Genomic DNA, 19,185 nt, shown 5'->3' with positions numbered 1-19,185 from the left:
GAGCTTTTACTGTACTATAACTTCTAAGTGATTATCTTAAGTTAGGACCCAATTATTCACTTATAAATTGATGTTAGCCAGGTTCTGGTGGCTCACAACTGTAATCTTAGCCTCTCAGGAGGCTAAGATCTGTAAGATCTGAGGATCCCTATTTGAAGCCAGGCAGGGTAGACAAAACCAAAAAAGCGTGGATATTAATCCAACTATAAGCTAATACCAGGGTCCACGCTCTTGCTTGGCTTTTTTGTTCAAGGCTGGCAGTATACCACTTGAGCCACAGCTTAACTTCTGCCTTTTTTGGTAGTTAATAGGGGATAAGAATCTCACTGTGAAGCTGGGCACCAGTGGCTCACACCTGTAATCAACCCTAGCTACTCAGGAGGTTGAGATCTGAGGACCATGATCCTATATACACTTCCTTTTATAGCTGAGATGCCACCATATACAGCTCTTTTTGTTAAGATGGGGTCTCATGAACCTTTATTTTGATGGGGCTAGACTGGAATTCTACTTCTCCTGATCACAACCTCCCAGATATAGGTAGGATTATAAACATGAGGGCATGGCTAGTGTAGAATCTTTAGTTGAAGAACCTACAATCAGAAAGAACTGCAAACTATACCAGTGTCAAAGCATGATAAAGGGACAGAATAATAGTATTAAATATGATTTTAAAAAAAGCCAGGCGTTCGTGGTTCACACTTGTAATCTTAGCTACTCAGGAGAAGATCTGAGGATTGCTGTTCAAAGCCAGCTGTGGCAGAAAAGTCCCTGAGACTCTTTACAAGAAACTACTCAGAAAAATTCAGTAGTGGTGCTGTGGCTCAAGTGGTAGAGTGCTAGCTTTGAGCTAAAAGCAGCTCAGGGACAGCACCCAGGCCCTGACTTCCAAGTCCCAAGACAGGCCAAAAAAATAAATACACACGTGCACGCGCGCGCGCACACACACACACACACACACACACACGTGTATGTATATCTCCTCTGTGGTTTGCTAGAGTATTTTTATTCGTTTTATATGCTGCTAAGTGGAAGCATGAGCTTTTGGAGTGAAGATAAAATTTCCTGATGCCAGTCATTGTAGCTCATGCCTGTAAGTCTACACAGGAGGCAAGACCTAGAAGATTGAGGTTTTAAGACAGCCCAGGGAGAAAAGCCCTTTCTAGCAAATGCTGGACTTGGAGGTATGACTCAAATGAAGATTTCCAAACTTGAGCAAGAAAGCCAAATGAAAGCATAAAGTCCTAAACTCAAACCCTTTTACCAACACACACACAAAATCTTTCCTGACCTGCCAGCCATTTCCTTCCCAACTCAAACTAAACAGAGAGACAGATGGAGGAGTCTGGAGCCACTTGGGGAATGATATTTATTACTTTATGGGTGTGTACTGGGGCTTGAACTCAAGGCTTAGGTGCTGTCCTTGAACTTTTTTGCTCAAGGATAGCTCTACCACTTGAGCCATGGCTGCACTTTTAGCTTTTGTGGTGCTTAATTGGAGATAAGAGCCTCAGGAACATTCCTGCCTGGGCTGGCTTCAAACCGCAGTCATCACATCTCAGCCTCCTATAGGCATGAGCCACTGGCACCTGGCTGGGAATGTTTCTCACTTTAATGCCACTCAGCTCTGGAACAGATTTCAAATACTGAAAGCCATGGGAAAGGCAATGGCTGGCGAGAGTTCTAGGTAAAGCATCATATGGTATATCATTAATCACTCTTCCTTTTCTTCTTTTTCAGTGAACGAGATAATTGGGAGAGACATGTCCCAGATTTCTGTTTCCCACGGCTCAAGCGTGAACACAGAAGCTCCTCTCCAAGGTTCTGAGTCCCTGGATTTAGGAAGATCTGATGGGCTCTAACAGTGCAAACCTGCATCCTTGTGCCAGATCAGCTTCTCAATACTTCTCTCTCAGACCTTGGGTTTCTAACTCTTTGGCCTTCAGGACCTGTACCAGGAATTAAACTCAGCCATTTATGGAGAAAGCATCTGTTCACAGAAGAACAGGAACAGCATAGGCTGAGTGATGGAAAAATGAGTTTTGCATTTTTTTATATTTAAATAGAATACTTTTATATGACAGGTGCTTTGAGTGTGGATGCAGCAAGCTCTTCATTTTAGAGATGCTGCTTTTGCAGGTGACCTGGTTGTGTAAATAGAATTAGTGATTTATACTGCTTTCTGGTCATTTGGAGGCCCTTTAGTTTTGATATTTTTAAAAATAGGAAGTTTTGATAATCTTCTAGAGGCAAGCAAAAGGAGAAAAAGAAAAGTATCTTAAACCCACACTTAATGCCTCAGAAACTCAGCATGTGTCCTGAAGCCTTTCATAGATTCATAGGAAATAAAGCCAAATGTAGCTCATACTCTTTATAAAAAAGTAAACTGTTATTAGATAAAATGAGAAGAGACCATTCCATCATTGAAGTGTTGGGATAAAGACATTCCAGAGCATAGCCTTTACATAACTTTCTGGGTAACCTTTCTGCAGTCTCTCCATGTTACTAAAATTTTTATGCTTTTAGGACCTTGTATAGATAAGATGGCTAATTGTAAAGTGAATTTGAAAGGTGGAGTTTTAGCTTGGTAGCTTTAATTTTCTGCCACCCTAAACAGACTTTGGCATGCTCTTCCTATTTATGTCTTCTGACCCCAGAACCTTCTCTTAAGTGGGAGCTTCTGCCTTTGGTTGCGCTGTAATGTTTGATGGTTCAAGCAGCTTTGTAGTTCTAATTATTCTATAGAAGACAGGCCAGCTGTGTCAGGAACTAAGTGTAAATGAGCTGTGCATTAAGATGAGCCGAGAAAATGCAAGACTCCAGATGGAAAGGCTTATCCTCCATTCTGTTTACAGCCTGAAATGATTCTGGCCCACCCTTCCCTCTCTGTGACCTAGAAACCAGCCTTTTCTTTACAAGGCTTGAGGCACATCCAAAAATGAAGTGGTGTCATGGACCTCACCTTCTACACCAAAGATGCCCTGGTCCTGCTGCTGGTGAGACTGTAGCCCAGGCAGCATCCTGCAGAAACTCCAACCTGCTATCAACCAAAGGAGGTACACAAGTTGGGCACCTACCCTGCCCTTATCTTCTCCCTCTTAAAGGGATTTATTACCTGTTTCTGGGCCTATTTTTAAATCCCTGAACTTTATAGTATGTTTTCAGATGAAATGTACTTTCATTTATTCAGGAAGAAAAATTTTTGAGTGCCTACACATAAGACAGAGTACTTGGGCTGGCTTCAGACATGACACTGTTACTCCAAGCAATTACAGACCCTTAGTGCCAGAGCTCTATTATGGTCACATAGGGCCTGAGCCAAGGGCTGGTCTTTGCCCTCCACCTGCAGTCAGCAGGGTAAAAGCTGTTGACCCAGGCTAAGGAAGTTTGGGTTTTTTTTGTTGTTTTGTCATGATTTGGATTTCTTCCCTAAAACAATCTAGAGAACAATCTATCCTTCAATACGTTACTCTGGACTCTCTTGGAGCTGAGTGTTTTAATTTTTCTTTGAAAGTAAGTTTGTGTTGGTATGGATATAAGATAATGCTTCAGAGCCTGTGGTTGGAATCCCACAGCTTTCTTTGAAGGATAGAGGGTTAGCCTCCGAGTTAAAGTTCCAGAAACATGACCAGACTTGTTTCTACCCTCTTTTCCTGGGGCTGTAGAGTACTTGTCTCATCCTTTGGGGGCTGCTTTGCTCCCCTCAAGAATAAAAGCCTCTGTGATCCAGCGTTGCTATGCACCAAATTTTGATGCCTTTTAAATACCTTGATGCCTGTAGCACTAGAAATGCTTTCCTATTTAAAACAAAAGTTAAAGTAGAGCTTTGTCTACTATGTAAGCAGTTTTATATCCGCTTTGTAAAAGCTTTTGTGTAAGAATATTTTTTGGCTTTGTAGATAAAGATTTGAATTTTTTGTGCAACATAATGGTTATAAAGCACACATCCATTGGACTATGCAAATTGATTTCTAGTAGCAGCATTGAGTGAGTGGGCACACAGCCCTCTCAAACCTGTGCTAAATCTTGGGTTAAAGAATAGAACAAGCAGCCATTCTGCTTACTCGATATATAAGAGAAACATGGATGAAAACAGCTTTGTAAGGAAGAGATGCTTTTGGGTTCACTTGTGGTGCTGCTTCCCAGGGTACAGCCCACACCCTCCAACCCCCAGGCTAGTCACTACCAACAGCTCTCTGCTGGGCCTGGCTTTGTGAGGCTATTCGTTATATTCAAAAAAGATGGTTGGGTTACCTTTATGACTCAAGATGGGTGTAAACTGAAACTTTGCGTTTTATAAAATGGATGTTTAGTAAAGAAACTGGTTCTCAGTTACGTTTACAGCACTTGGGATTGTGTTTTCTTGTACATTTTGTATTTTAAAACCTTTTATAGGAGTGCAGTGCTCCTTACCACAAATATAAAGGGAAGAGGAGCCACTAGTTCAGGCTCCTCCTCAGTTTTAGTGCTGAAATAATAAATGGTGACAGATTGACAGTCCTCTTGCAGTCTGAGTTTTTCTCTGCTTGAGGTTGGTGTGGAACCTTTCACTCTCAGGCCAAAGCTTAGGGTGCTGCAGCTTTTAAAGTCCATTGGGTCAGGAACTTTTGTTCATTTTACATAGAGGACACGGTTCCAAGTTCCTTGAGGCTTCAGTACTGCACTCGTTAGTGGGTGCAAAGGACAGGCCATCGTGTTTGCTTGGCACTGGACAACTGACCTTCCAAAGGTGTTGCAAAAAAGTTGTCAGACAGTCCCTTTTAAAATCCATGCCTGATTTTTTTGTCTGGAAAGGGGCTCCTGCCCCCTAGTGTTCTCTGAAGACAGTGCAGCACAGTCCAGAATAGGTTGGTATTTTGCCCTCTACGTTCCTTGTGTGTAGCTGGAGTGGGGCTAGCATTCTTAGATGGGGGCCACCACCCCTGGCACATGGTGGTTCCTAGCATCCAAGTATCCTGAGGGCAAGGACTGCCCCTCTCTTTCTTCCCTGCCCTCACAGGAGGGGAGGTGGAGTAGAGAGCATTGAGATCTCCACTCAGGAGGCTCAAATGGACCTTTGGCCCTCCCATTAGTCTTATATGAAGGTTACTAGGGCTTAGATTTTAAAAAGCACAAGCCTGTAGCGTACCAATTAGTCCCACAGTATGTGCGGGCACAGGCCTGTCAGGAGGCCTCGGCATGCCACTGGAAACAGGACAGTCCCATTTTACCCTCAGCCATCATCTTGGATGAATAGGTAGAGAAATATATGGAAGATGGATCTGGGCTTGAGCTTCTCAGGATGCCATCTGAGAGCTTTGACAAGCTAGATGGAAGCCATCTGGCTGAGGATGCCCAGGAGACCATATTAGCTGGGGAGATCAGCTAACTCTATTTACTGGCTTCCTCCTACAAACACACCCACTCCTTGGGGGTTTGTAAAACAGTGCGAGGTGGATCACCAACAGGCATCAGAGTGGCGTAGTCATCAGGGGCCAGCTGTGGAAGGGACACAGATTTAGGGCATGCTGTTCCAGGCTCATCCAGGCCTTCAAGCCCTCTAGCCACATAACCTCACCTGGTAGGCCTGGAAGACACTGAGCAGATCCTTCATACCAGCTGTGTATGGGACACCCTGCATACGGACCAGGGCTCCTGGCTGAGACAACACTGAAGTGGGAGTAGAGGCCAGAGCAGCAGGGGGCGTGGCAAGGTAGCCCACAGTTGTAGGGGACACTGGAGGGCTAGGGTGGAAGGGACAGTTTAGTAGTGGTCTAGATCAAGACCTGTCTCTCTCCTCCCTTGCTTCTGTCTCGTGCTTAGTTCTTCCACCCTGAAATCCCTGCCTCCAGTTTGTTTCCCTGCCTCCAGTAGGTAACATCATCAGCCACCTATATACTTCCTTGCTATCTCAGAATAAAGTCTAAGACTTTACATTATCTGGCCCAGAAATGAACCAGTACCTTCCACATATGGGAATATCTGCGGGGTTCTGGCAGCAGGGTACCTGGGGTAGTAGGCTGTATAGTTCATGTAGAGTTGAGTGGCTGGTCCTGGGTAGTAGGCAACAGGAGTAGGGGCAGCAGGCACCCTGGCACCTGGGAGCAGTGCCGAAGAGGAATACAGAGCTGCCGTCTCAGTGGGAATGAGGGCTGGGGTGGCCTGGAAGGCGGCGTAGGTGGGTGGCGAGAGGCCTAGAGATAAGTAGAAGGTACGTCTGCAGGGAGCTGAGGACTGCCCTAGAGGGAGCCCCCACTGAGGGAAGAGGCAGCTTAGAACACCTGGCCTCTGTGTCCCTTTGCCAGCCCCTGGAGCACTCACAGGGCAGTTTGCAGGGTGGAGGGGACATGCCACTGCGGCCCAAGGTGCCCCCCATCAGCACGCGGCTCATTTCCTCAGTGGAGCAGGGGACAACCTCCACATAGCGTTCCTTCATCACCTTCTTGTGGCAACGCTGAGCAGCAGCAAGGGCACGCTCTGCTGACATCATCTGGATGAAGGCATCGCCACTTGGCCGGCCCTGTGCACACCATCTTGTAAGCAATCTGTTGTATGCAAGAGCATGTGTGTTCCCCTCCCAGTAGCAGCCTCACCTGTTGGTTGAGTACCATGTGCACACCATGAGGCCGTATATCAGCTGCTGCATCCCCCAGGAAGCTCAATATATCTTCGATGGTGGCTGCGTAGGGTAGGCCTCGAAGGCGTACACAGTCCCTTCCAGCGCCAACTGCCAGTGGAAAGGGGATGGGCAGCAGCGGAGCAGTAAGCGTGGGAAGGAGTGGGCTGGATGCATAGCGGTTTAGGACCTAGTGAGAAAGGCAATGGGCTTTTCACGCCACATAACAGAACTGAAGCTTCACCCCAAGGAGGCGGGGTGTGTTGTGGGGGAGGATGAGGAGCCATGGGCGCTACATACCTGCTGCACCTCAGCTGCAGTGCTCCGGAAGAGTTCGATGTATCGCTTACCCAGCATGCCCTTATGCTTACGCAGTGCAGCCTGTGCCAGCTCCTCACAGGCAAAAAGAGCAAAGGCGTCACCAGTTGGCCTACCATCAGGGTGGCGCACGAAGAGCAGCCCCTCAGTGCCTCCAGTTACTGGGCACTCGGGCCCCAGGAAGTCTAGCACATCGGTTGGCCCAGCTGAGAAGGGCAGTCCCCGCAGCCGCAGGATCACTTGGTCTTCCCGTGACAGGAAACGAGCCACCTCTAGTGATGTGCCTGCGGAGGGAATGGGAGTCAAAATGGGAGTTGAACCCAGGCCCACATGAGAGCAGAGGCAAAAGGTGGTAGGAATAGGATAGAGGTCAAGAAGCAAAGGCACACTCACCTCCTGCAATCTTTACAAACTCCTCTCCGGTGGCTTTATATACCTGTGAGCGTAGAGGGAATAGCCCATGGGTCTCAGGCCTGACTCCGCTTTGCCCTGCTCCGCTCCTGGGGAAAAACTCCTCACCTCAATATAGCGGATGCCCATGTGATGTTTGTGTCTCTGCAGTGCCAGGTCGCGCTGTTCACTGTCCACAAAGCGAATGAGGGCCTCACCGTTTCTGCGGCCCTGGGCATTGAGGCAGAGTGCTACACCACCCCTGTGGAGCCAAGCGCTGTTAGTGCTTCCTGGGTTAGGTCTGTCCTGGTGGCCCTCCTCTCCTGTCACACCCACCTGGCAATGTTGAGCCCTTGGAAGAAGCGAGCCACATCCTGGTCTGATGACTGCCAGGGCAACCCACGGGCCCGTACCACAGTCTCACTGTCCACCACGTCCGCTTTGCTGCTATGGGGGAGGGAGGGCACAGGGTCAGAGCTGTCCGACTGCTGTCACCCGCACCCCTGCTCCCATACTCACCAGGGCCCCGTCTCATATTTCTGCTTTACCACCTCGGGTTTCAAGAACAAATGACCTGAGAGGAGATGGCATGGGGGTCAGCAGGGTCTGGTGGAGGGGAGAGGGGTGCTCCCCACCAAGCTGCAAAAAGAGGACAGGTGAGGGGGATGAGGTGATAATGGGATGTCTACCTTGTGCTGGCTTAGAGAAGGCCACGAGAGCGGGCAAAGGGCCTGGGAGCTTTTCTGCTCAAGGCTAGCACTCTACTACTTTGAGCCATAGCTCCACTTCCAGTTTTTCTGGTGGTTAAATGGAGATAGTCTCATGGACTTTCCTGCCTGGGCTGGCTTTGAACCTCGATCCTCAGATCTCAGCCTCCTGAGGACAGGCTAGGAGCTAGGGTGATAGCTGTGAGCCACCGGCGCCCAGCATGGCAAGGGGAATTTGAAGACAGAATAGGCCTGACAGCGGGTGAGAGTCCAAGTGAGGGAATCATACATACCATTGGGCCCTTCAAGCAGGTGGAGGATGACAGCTACCATTGTCTTCACTTCCCAGACCCCAAAGTCGTCCTCTGTGGCATCTGTCTCTAGTCCCAAGTCTATGGGCAGAAAAGTGGCAATAAAGAAATCCTAGCTTCAGAGGCCCCACCTGAGGGTACTTGGCATAACTACTAACCATGTTCAACCCAGGCCCACGTCTCCTCTTTACACACATAAAGAATCCCAACATGCACTTTACAGGCCCCCAGCCCAAGTACAGAAATACACCCACATTCCAAATGCAATCCAGCATAGACATAGCCCTGGATACAGTCAAGGACTCAGCAGATAATGCACATTTGCTTTGTGTCCATATAACCCATCTAGCAGCATGCACATGCTCAGATACAGCCCAAAGCCACCCATCCACCTGAGCTAGATACCCTGTGCCATGGTGGCCACTGTGAGGTCCCTGGCAGAGCAGGTGCTTGGGTGCTGTATATGGAACTCTCTGCGGAGGTCGTAGAAGGAGAAGAAGATATCGGGGAGCACCAGGTTCTGGGGGCACATGGAGTGGGGATGAATGAGGGAACTGGGGTGTACTGAGCACCCCTACAGTGGGAATCTTGGGAACCCAACTACCATTGTGCCTTCGGTGGCATACCTTCCTGGAAGCCTCAGGGTGCAGGACTTGTCGCAACAGCTGCTGCCCATCGGTGCAGAGCACGCAGGGGCCCCCGCCCAGCTGGGCCACATCCCCGCTCACCAGCTGTGAGAACTGGGGACAGGGAGTAAGGAGACTCAGACTCACAGCTAGACAAGCAGTAATGGGGGGGGGGTAGGAGGAGGGAGGATTCAGGCTGCAAAGCTGGTTCCTCCAGATGTTCAGCCCTACCCTGCTTGGGGCAGAGGCCACATCTAGTGGGCCTGGCTCTGTGGCATAACTTCCTTAGACCACCACCCCCACTCCAATCCCTGTCCCAGTTCACTGTCACCTTCTCTAGGCCGAATGAGGGCACTCACACATAACCCAAGCCCCCATCACACACACTCCAGGAGTTTGGAGTGGGGCCAGAGCAAACACCTGGTGGAGTGGGAGAAGCAGGTGGGAAGAGGCGGGGTAAAGCAGGTTAAACCAGTCCCAGATCAGGCACCGCCCTCAGACAGGTGGGGGGAGGCCCAGGCCTGCCTGAGGGACAGGAGGCTCATGGTCAACAGCAGCCCCGCCTCCAGGTCCGACCAACCCAGGGGCAGCGAAACTCCAAGGACACAACTCCACACTTGGACACCAGAAGCAGCATGAGCTTTGACCCACACCCTATCGACCGGCTTGGCACTGAACTGTTTGCTTTTAGAGGGGGTAGCACCCCCTTCCCCACGCTCCAACCCAGCTGGAAAACCGGTATAAGCACTAAGCACAGACTAACAAATCTCCACCCCCTCTCCTACCTCTGCCAATTCTATGACACCTCACAACTTGAGGTTGACAGAACAATGCACCCACCCAGCTTTTCTCCAGGATCCTCCCCAGGTATAGGCTAGATTCAGCCAGCATTTTTGTATTTCTTCATGAAGAACCACCAGATTTGAAAGAGGAAAGAATTTGTGCGTGTAAAGCAAGGTACACTCACTAAGCCAGAATCAGTCACCGGGTAAAGGCAGCAGTGAAGACTAGAATAAACAGCAATGGGAACTGCCTTCCACTTTGGCCAGGGTTGGAAGCACCCCAATCTTGAACAGTCAGGAGGAAGTTAGCCCCCAGGCAGGGTACGGACAGCACCCACACCGGCCAGCCGGCAGAGACAGGCCTAGACGAGCAGCTTACACCTGGCGGCGTCTGCCCGGGAGGCAAACACCGCCCGACGCCCCCGCCCCAGAGATTCCCAGGCGGGCGGGCAGGACCGAGGCGCAGGGCGGCCCAGCCTGAACCCCTCGATCCTCGATCCTTCACCCACCACCCCTCACCCATGGCACATTTCCAGACGGCCGTTGGGCCTCGCTTTCTCAGGCCGCCATCCCCACCCCTTCAGCGTGCCTGGGAAGGGGCGGGCAGAGAAAGACCTGGGCAAGAATCAAAAGTTTCAGATCAGACCCTGTGCCACCGCCCGGGCCGGTGGGAGGTGGCGCGCCAGGCCTCGCCTCGCCTCCTGCCGCCTCCCGCGGTGAACGACCCCCGCAGCCCGGCCTTTGTGGTCACCCACGCCGGGCCCGGCGCTCACCTGCTGCAGCACCTTGTCCAGGGACTCGGCCTGCGCCAGGCTGTCCGCACTCAGCCCGCTCGCCTCGCGGCACTGCGGGCTCAGGGCAGTCGCCTCGGCGCGAACCAGCGACTTGTGCAGCGTCCCCACCTGCGAGTTGCGGGGGACACCCATCAGCCGCCGGGCCCCGCGGCTTCCCCACCCTTTCCCCCGCCTCCGGTCCACCCTACCTGGCGGCTCCTCAGCTCCACCACTTGCCAAACTAGGAGAATTAAGTCGGTTTCGTCGGAGCCCAGGTCTGGCCCCAGCGCACCGGCCGTGGCCCCGAACAGCACGACGAGAGATCCGGGCCCGGAATAGGGGTCTGCGGCCGGATCAACCGCGGGGTCTGGGCCCGGGGGCGGGGGCGGAGGCGGCGGCGGGGGAGTCATGGCCGCGGAGGAAGGGGGCGCTCGGCCACACACGCACACACACTCGCGCGCGCGCGCGGACCGACGAGGCGCACGCACGCACCGACCCGCGGCGGACGCGGAGGAGCCAGGGCGGGACACCGTGTGTTGGGGGCGGCACCTGTGGCTGGGCTGGCGCTGTGGGCGCTGCTGAGACCCGCCCTGGGCGTCCGGCGGGGCGGGGCGGCTGCCCGCCCCCGCCCTCCTGGGAGAGTTACCTGCGGCCCCGCCGTCCACGTGACCGGGAGCGGCCCGGACAACTTAGGGGCCTGGCCGGAACCCGCCCTGGAATGGAGAAGTTGGACTTTCAGCTGGGTCGTCCTGGATCCGGACTCCCGCTTCTAGGTCTGCTCCTGTCCGACTCCTGGAGCCATCCCCTTCCTCCTCCTCTCTCCCCAGCGAGGACCACGAGGTCTCCACGAGAACCACGTGCAAGAGCAGAGGCCTTCTCCCGTCCTGGAGGGTCGCCCGAGACCAGTTGAAGTCATCGAGAGGCAACCTGAGGGTTGGGGAGGAGGGGGGACTGGAGAGGGGAGTCGAGCCCTCCGGGGGTGGTAGTCACTGGGAGAGGAGGGGCGTCGTGAGAGCTACAAGGTGTTACTTTAGAGGACTGGAGAAAGGGGGGGGGGCGAGCATAGAGATCTTCTGGGAAAGGAAAATCGAGCAAAGATCCTGCGTCTTTAGAGCTATGGTCGGTCTCTAGAGGTCATCGTTAAGGACTGGTCCACACAGCCGGGGTCCGCGAAGTGCCGGCCCTCCGCTGGAGTGTGCCGGCCTGGATGCCCGGGAGAGAGGAGGCCCCGCCCGAGACGGTCGGGGTCGGAAGCCTCGGCCCTGCGCCACGTGGGGGCGCCTGCGGCTTTGCCTCGCTCTCCCGGACGGCGGGGTTGTAGCCTGGAGCTTTCGGACCGTGGAGCCTTCATCTTGAGCCAACAGCGTAACTAACTCCTAATTAGCTTCATTCGCCCGCTCGGATTTGTGCAAACTCCTTTCCTGAGCGTCTCCGCGCAGCCCTGTACTGTCTCAAACTTTCCCTCTTACGTAACTCACTAGGAAACCGCGGGAAGAAAGGGCTCCATCGCGATGGAAGCAGAGATCTGAAGCTAAAGCCGCGCTGTGTGCGTTCGGAAAAGCGGGGCTTGTGCACCGGAGAAAGCCCAGGGCGCATCCCTGCCTTTTACCCAGGGAAAGAGCATGGCCCCGGGGAGAAGAGAGGAGAGGGAGGTTAGGGTGTGACTCTCGGTAACAAATGGAGACACTGAGGCGAAAGTGACACAGGACACGAGGAGCGGGAGGGGAGCCGAAGTCCAGCGCCTCTACGTGACTAACTCACGTCCTTGGATCAAAAGCAAGTGCGCTCACCTACCTGGGCCAGCCCTCCCGCCCCACCCGACGCCTGCCGGCGAGACCCCTCCCCGTCGGCTCGCAGCGAATCAGAAACCGGGGAGGGAGGGCTACTTTCCCCTGGCCCCGCCCCTCAGACAGGCTAGGAATGTTAAATATTTGTTCTTGGGGCGGGGCGCAACGCCAAGGACAGGCCTTCCACCTCCCGCCCCCGAGGGCTTGGGCGGCAGGTAGGGGGCCGCCTTCCTCTAGGTCGCGCCCTCCTAAACAACTCCTCTTCCCTACTACCTGAAGGAGCCCCGGGGTCCCCACGGAGCTACTGGAGCAACTGATCTGGTGTTCACGGGTTCCTAGTCGCCTTCGCCCTTGGAGATCCTCTCCAGTTGATGCCGCGCTGTTGGCAGCCCTAGCGGATTCCGACTGGAGAGTTGCTCCTGCGTGTGCAGGTCTTCTCTGAAAGGTGAACCTGAGCCATCAAGTTGGCAGCATGGGAAGTTTCATTGTTTCATTTTCACACATGTATATCAAGTATTTTGACCATAGTTACTTCATCCTTTGTTTTCTCCCTCTCTACTGACATTCCTGGCATTGTGTGTATGTGTGTGTGTGTGTGTGTGTGCTAATTGTTCAAAGAGGTTTCACTTTAGTGGTTCATACAGTATTTTAACTTTGGACTCTTCTTGAAAAAAAAACAAACTAATAGTTAGGAGTGATATTGCACACCTGTAATTCCAGCTACTCCAGAAGGCTGAGGAAGGAGAATTTAGAGTTTGAGGCCAGCCTGGGCTACATAGCTAGACCCTATTTCCAGAATAGAGCTATGCACTGGATCATGCCTGTAATCCTAGCTACTCAGAAGGCTGGGATCTGAGGAGAGGTTTGAAGCCAATCTGGGTAGGAAAGTCCATGAGATTCTTTTTTTTTTTTCTTTTGGGTCCGGTCGTGGGGCCTGGGCGTTGTCCTCAGCTCTTCAGCTCAAGGCTAGTGCTCTACCACTTGAGCCACAGCGCCACTTCCGGCTTTTTTTCTTTTTGCTTATGTGGTGCTGAGGAATCGAACCCAGGTCCTCAGGCATGCAAGGCAAGCGCTCTACCACTGAGCCAACCTCCCAGCCCTCCATGAGATTCTTATCTCCAATTAACCACCAGAAACGGAAATAGCTCCACAAGATAAAGCACTAGACTTGAGCAAAAGAACTAGACAATGCTCAGCCCTGGAGTTGAAGCCTCACAGCCTGCGCAAACAAACAAAAAAGCTTAGGGACAGTGCCCAGGGCAGTGAGTTCAAACCCCAGGATCGGCATAAAAGAATAAAAAAAACATACATCCCCTAACAGGCAAAAACTCTGCAAGGTGGGTTGAGAGTGGTAGAGGAGGTGAGGTTGATTGGAAAATTCTGTAAACAAGTGAAAGTGTGGGGCTGGTAAGGTGGCTCAGTGGTAGAGTGTTTGTCTTGCATGTATGAGGCCCTGGGTTCGATTCCTCAGCACCACATAAGAAAAAAGCGGACATGGTACTATGGCTAGTGGCATTAGCCTTGAGCTAAAGAACTGAGGGACAGTGTCCAGGCCTAGAGTTCAGGCCCCACGACTGACCAAAAAAACAAACAAAAAAATGAAAGTATAACAATGAAATTCATCTCTGTATAACTAGTGTGAGCTAACTGAAAAAAAAAACAACAACAAAACCCCACGGGGCTGGAAGCAGATGAGGCCATAGGGGAGGAGGGAGGGCTAATTTAACTGAAGAAGGTGTTTGAGGATGAATATAGTTTCTTTGCATGCATGAAAATGGGATAATAAAACCTATTGAAGGGGGCTGGGAAGGTGGCTCAGTGGTAGAGCGCTTGCCTTGCATGCATGAGGCCCTGGGTTCAATTCCTCAGCACCACATAAGCAGAAAAAGCTGGAAAGTGGTGCTGTGGCTCAAGTGGTAGAGTGCTAGCCTTGAGCTGAAGAGCTGAGGGATAGCGCCCAGGCCCAGAGTTCAGGCCCCACGACTAACAACAACAACAAAAAAACTATTGAAATTGTTTTAAGAAAAGGCAAAGAAGAGAGTAATGATACACTTGTATGGAACTGTCACAATGAAAATGCCTTCTACAACTAATATATATTAATAAAAAGAGAATTGAAGGCATGGCTCAAGTGGTTGAACACCAGCCTAACAAACTAGAGGTTTCTGAGTTCAGATCCCATATCACCAAAAAATTTGGAGAGCTAGTGATATGGAGGGGTAACAAGAAGGGATGCTGCATAAACTAAAGCTTGTTAAACTAAAACAAAAATGTCTTGGGTGCTGGGAATGTGGCTTAATGGTAGAGTGCTTGCCTGGCATGCATGATGCCCTGGGTTTGATTCCTTAGTACCACATAAACAGAAAAGGCTAGAAGTGGCACTGGGGCTCAAGTGGTAGAATGCTAGCCTTGAGCAAAAGAAGCTCAGGGACAGTGCCCAGGCCCTGAGTTCAAGCCATAAGTACGGCAAAAAAAAAAAACCAAAAACATGCCCCTCCCCAGAGGAAAAGCAAGAATGTGTCACTCTTACACCTATTGAAGGATGTTGTTACGTCACTAGCGTATGCAACTTAACCTTTGTTTAGCACCAGCTGCCAAAATAAACTTCCCTGTAACTTAAGATGTATATATATGTACAATAACATTTTTTTAAAAATGCTACCCTTGCTGGGTGCCGGTGGCTCACACCTGTAATCCTAGGTACTCAGGAGGCTGAGATTTGAGGATCATACTTCAAAGCCAGCCCAGGCAGGAAAGTCCATGAGACTCATCTCCAATTAATCACCAGGAAACCGGAAGTGGCCCTGTGGCTCAAGTGGTAGAGTGCTCGCCTTGAGCTGAAAAGCTCAAGCGCAAGCCCAGAGTTCAAGCCCCATTACTACCAAAAAAAAAAAAATGCCACCCTTGGGCTGGGAATGTGGCTCAGTGGTAGAGTGCTTGTTTAGCATGCATGAAGCCTTGGGTTCGATTCCTCAGTACCACATACACAGAAAAAAGCTGGAAGTGGCACCGTGCCTCAAGTGGTAGAGTATTAGCCTTAAGCAAAAGAAGCTCAGGGACAGTGCCCAGACCTTGAGTTCAAGTCCCAGGGCTAGCACAAAACAAAACCACCCTTTAGCTTTAGGTTGCCAAGAGGATCCCAGACATGTCCCTGCCTTCTGTGGCCTACTGGCTGGTAGCTGACCCCACTGGTCCCCACCTGATCTGTGGAGTCACCAACCAGAGCAGCTGGGCATTTCTCCCAAGTTCCCATCTCTGTGCCTTTGCGTAATATCACCTAGTGCCCAGCAGATGGCGCGCTGACTCTAGGCACAACTGCATGGTGAGGAGCAAGCGGGAGCTGTGTACCCAATGATACTGCCCCCTCCCCACGCCGTTCTCTCTGGTCTCTGAGTCTTTGTGTGGCTTCTGGCGCATAGGACATAAGCTGAGCTTCAAAACTTGTTTTTAATCTTACTTGGAATCTGGGTCTCTTTACCTTTGCCCAGGCTGGCCTCAAACTCCCCATCCTTCCCTTCAAGTACCTGGGATTGCTGGTATCTGCAGCACCACACCCAGTTCAAAGCTTGGTTTTTAGGGTCTGATCACCTAGTCCCACTCACTCACCTAGCCCCACCCTGTGCCCTGGACACATTGTTGTAATTCCTTACAAGTGCCAGGCTGCTGGAGCACTTACCTTCTCATTTGTGTTAGGAAAAAGGAGAAAAGAAGGAAACAGGCTGACTCCATCTTCCACAGGCCAGGACTGTTTATTGAGATATAACAGCAAGAGACACAGCCTTCCCACGGGCTTGGAGACTGTAAAAAGATGGGACAGGAGTTGGGTTTTTATGGGGTCTGAACAAGGAGGCGGAGGTTAATGAAAAAGCCATTAGGTTTAGGGAGGTGGGGGGCTTTTAGGTTGGGTCCACAATGGAATATTTACAGCCAGGCTTAGATTGTCCTGCCTGAATCAGGCAGTCTCCACTTATCTTTGGTGGCTTGCCTGGTCTGTAAGCACCTGGGAAAACGTGGGGGTGGAGGGGTTAAATCCTTCAATTTGTAGCTATAGCACTCTACCACTTGAGCTACAGCGCCACTTCCGGTTTTCTGGTGGTTAATTGGAGATCAGAGTCTCACAGCCTTTCCTGCCCGGGCTGGCTTTGAACTGTGATCCTCAGATCTCAATCTCCTGAGTAGCTAGGATTCCAGGCATGAGCCACCAGTGCTTGGCCAGAATTTGTATTCTTACCACTTGACAACAGATGAATAGGGCCTGCTAAGTCTTGAGCTTTACTGAGAATCGACTGGCCTTCCCATGGGCTCAACTACAGCTATAAGAAGCAACTTAAAAGATGCTTTTAGGGGAGGAGAGAAGGGAAGGGAGAGGACAAGAAAAAAAAAGATGCTTTTAAGCTGGGCCATAGTGGCTTAGCCCTGTAGTCCTAGCTACATAGCTACTCATGAAAAACCATGAGATTCTTTTTTTTTTTTTGGACAGATCCTGGGGCTTGTACTCAGGGTCTGGGCATTGCCCTTGAACCTTTGTGCTCAAGGCTAGCACTCTACCATTTGAGCCACAGCTCTACTTCGAGCTTTCTCTGCTTATGTGGTGCTGAGGAATCGAACCCAGGGCCTCACACATGCCAGGCAAGCACTCTGCCACTGAGCTATCTTCCCAGCCCTCACTGGACATTTTTTTTGGGGGGGGGGCCTGGTCATGGGCCTGAACTCTGGGCCTGGGCGCTGTCCCTCAGCTCTTTAGCTCAAGGGTAGTGCTGTACCACTTGAGCCACAATGCCACTTCCGGCTTTTTTTTCGGCTTATGTGGTGCTGAGGAATCGAACCCAGGGCCTCATGCATGCAAGGCAAGCACTCTACCACTGAGCCACCTTCCCAGCCCCTCACTGGACATTTTTGCTCAAGGATGGTACTCTACTACTTAGGTCATGCCTCCAGTTCCAGTTTTTACTAGTTAATTGGAGATAAGACTCATGAATTTGCCCATGCTGGCTTCGAACAGCAATCCTCAGGTTTCAGTCTTCTGAGTAGCTAGGATTGTAGGCAACAGTCTATAAGGATAGATGGCCAATCCTAGTCAAATAGGAATCCCAATTCCAAAGCCCTGGTCCTAATTTGATTGTCCAAAGCCCAGATTCCAACCTGGTCCAAGTATGGGCACTGGTGGCTCAAGCCTACAATCTAAGCTACCCAGGAGATTGAGATCTGAGAATTGTAGTTAGAAGCCAGCCTAGGCAGACAGAACTTCTTGGCCACTCTTATCTTTAATTAGTCAGCAAAAGCCTAATCTTGGAGGCAGAGCACAGCTGGTAGAGCACTAACTGTAAATAAAAATGCCAACTGAGAAGGGGAGGACCTGAGGTGCTGGGCATGTGGCTGAGTGGTAGAGTGCTTGCCTAGTATGCTTGAAACCCTGGGTTTGATTCCTCAGTACCACATAAACAAAAAAAGCCAGAAGTGGTAGCCCTGTGGCTCAAATGGTAGAGTGCTAGCCTTGAGCTAAAGAAGCTTAAGGACAGTGCCTAGGCCCTGAATTCAAGCCCCAAGACTGGAGGAAGAGGAGGAGGAGGAAGGAGAAGAAGATGACCCTAAGTTCAAGACCCAATACCAACACGAAGGAGGAAGAGGAGCAGGAAAGAAGAATCTGAGTTCAAGACCCAATACCAGCATGTGTGTGTGGGGGTGTGTGTGGGTGAGAGAGAGAGAGAGAGAAAGGAAACTTTCTACCCAGCTTCCCAGTTTCTAGGAAAATAAGGTAGCCAAGACGTACTTATTGGAAGATTAACGAAGGTTTTCTTAAATCAGAGAGAATAGAAAGGGAAATTGGAGTCCCTGACATGCAGTAGGTAAGAGCATAATGGCTAGACAAGGTATTTATGCTTTCTAATCGGGGGACACAGTCTGAACTTTTCCTACGTTGGTAGTCACATCATATGTTATTGTAGCAAGCAGAGAGATAATGGGATTAGGGTGGTTTTGTAATATAAGGATTTTGTAACAAATGAACCAGCCTCTTCTTACCTTGAACATTCCTTTCTGGCTAAATAATTACCTTCTAGTCTCATCTGAAGTTACTCATGTAGGCAGATGGGATTGCAGTTCACTTAGCCTCCAAAGGAAAAGTTGTGATGGACACTTGCAATGTAACTTTTGTTGCAATAAAGAATTGTTTAGGCCAGGTGCTGGTGGCTCATGCTTCTAATCCTAGCTATTCAGGAGGCTGAGATCTGAGGATTGTGATTGGAAGCCAGTCCAGGCAGGAAAGGCCATGAGACTCTTATCTCCAATGAACTACTCAGAAAAAAAAAAAAAGCTGAAAGTAGCGTTGTGGCTCTTCAGTAGCCTTGAGTAAAAGCAGCTCAGGGACAGCACCCAGGCCCTGGGTTCAAGCCCCAGAACCATCACACCAAAATATATTATTTAATAATCAAAATCTTTTATTTTTTGTGTGAGCTCTGGGACTTGAACTCAGGGCTTGAGCACTGTCCCTAAGTTCTCATACTCAAGGCTAGTATTCTACTACTTGAGCCACAGCTCTACTTCTGACTTTTTAGTCGTTAACTGGAGATGAATCTCACAGACTTTCCTGCCTGAACTGGCTTTGGACTACAAAGTACTACTACTCCTACTCCTACTGAGTAGCTAGAGTTACAGGTATGAGCCAACCCCCACCCCCAGGTAGTTTGACTTTTTGAAACTAGAGCAGGAAAAATTTGCTGAGCACCTTGGTTGTGAGTCTGAGAAACAAGATGTTCAGAGCCCAGAACAACTCATCTCTATAGGCAGGGAGACTGGGTCAATGACAGGGTCATTTTGAAATGGGCAATCTTCACCTTCTAACTGTAAGGTCTGCCTCCCTACCTCTTGGCTAAGTTTCCACCCAGTATCTGTTACCT

General features: G+C 50.6%; 2 protein-coding genes across 6 annotated transcripts in view; one reads left to right on the top strand and one right to left on the bottom strand.

Annotated features, from left to right (window-relative positions):
* Nfatc3 (nuclear factor of activated T cells 3) overlaps nt 1–4,233 on the top strand; it is a 68,908-nt gene extending 64,675 nt beyond the window's left edge. The window contains exon 10 of one of the 2 annotated variants that reach the window (XM_042700873.1): nt 1,741–4,233. In XM_042700873.1, the coding sequence (XP_042556807.1) occupies nt 1,741–1,862 (122 nt within the window). In that variant the 3' untranslated portion in view covers nt 1,863–4,233. The remainder of the gene's footprint in view (nt 1–1,740) is intronic. The other variant, XM_042700874.1, reaches the window with a different exon arrangement.
* Esrp2 (epithelial splicing regulatory protein 2) lies at nt 3,143–11,116 on the bottom strand. 4 transcript variants are annotated; one of them, XM_042700875.1, is made up of 15 exons: nt 10,712–11,116; nt 10,503–10,631; nt 8,948–9,061; nt 8,727–8,841; nt 8,304–8,402; nt 7,823–7,877; nt 7,640–7,750; nt 7,433–7,565; nt 7,307–7,349; nt 6,896–7,197; nt 6,573–6,785; nt 6,301–6,499; nt 5,987–6,173; nt 5,558–5,723; nt 3,143–5,478 (listed from the first exon to the last, which is right to left on the bottom strand). In XM_042700875.1, the coding sequence occupies exons 1-15, from the start codon at nt 10,910–10,912 to the stop codon at nt 5,389–5,391; spliced, it is 2,157 nt and encodes a 718-aa protein (XP_042556809.1). In that variant the 5' UTR covers nt 10,913–11,116; the 3' UTR covers nt 3,143–5,388. The 4 variants fall into 4 exon arrangements, with proteins under 4 accessions (XP_042556809.1, XP_042556811.1, XP_042556812.1 ...); XM_042700877.1 differs by having other exon boundaries at nt 7,640–7,747; nt 10,712–10,942; XM_042700879.1 differs by having other exon boundaries at nt 5,387–5,478; nt 5,558–5,638; nt 10,712–10,933.
* Between the last annotated feature and the right edge of the window lie 8,069 nt (nt 11,117–19,185).

The sequence above is a fragment of the Dipodomys spectabilis genome, unplaced genomic scaffold (genome assembly GCF_019054845.1).
Source record: "Dipodomys spectabilis isolate Male_0828 unplaced genomic scaffold, ASM1905484v1 ptg000273l, whole genome shotgun sequence".
NCBI lineage: Eukaryota > Metazoa > Chordata > Mammalia > Rodentia > Heteromyidae > Dipodomys > Dipodomys spectabilis.
The sequence above is the reverse complement of the archived record's forward strand: the minus strand, read 5'-3'. Positions and strand labels throughout refer to the sequence as shown.

Coding starts and splice junctions, on each gene's coding strand:
- Esrp2 (XM_042700875.1), bottom strand. CDS start 10,912: ATGACTCCCCCGCCGCCGCCTCCGCCCCCGCCCCCGGGCCCAGACCCC. Junction 7,566..7,639: donor CAAGGGCTCAACATTGCCAG/GTGGGTGTGACA, acceptor TTGGCTCCACAG/GGGTGGTGTAGCACTCTGCC. Junction 5,479..5,557: donor GTGTCTTCCAGGCCTACCAG/GTGAGGTTATGT, acceptor TCCCTTCCACAG/CTGGCCCCTGATGACTACGC.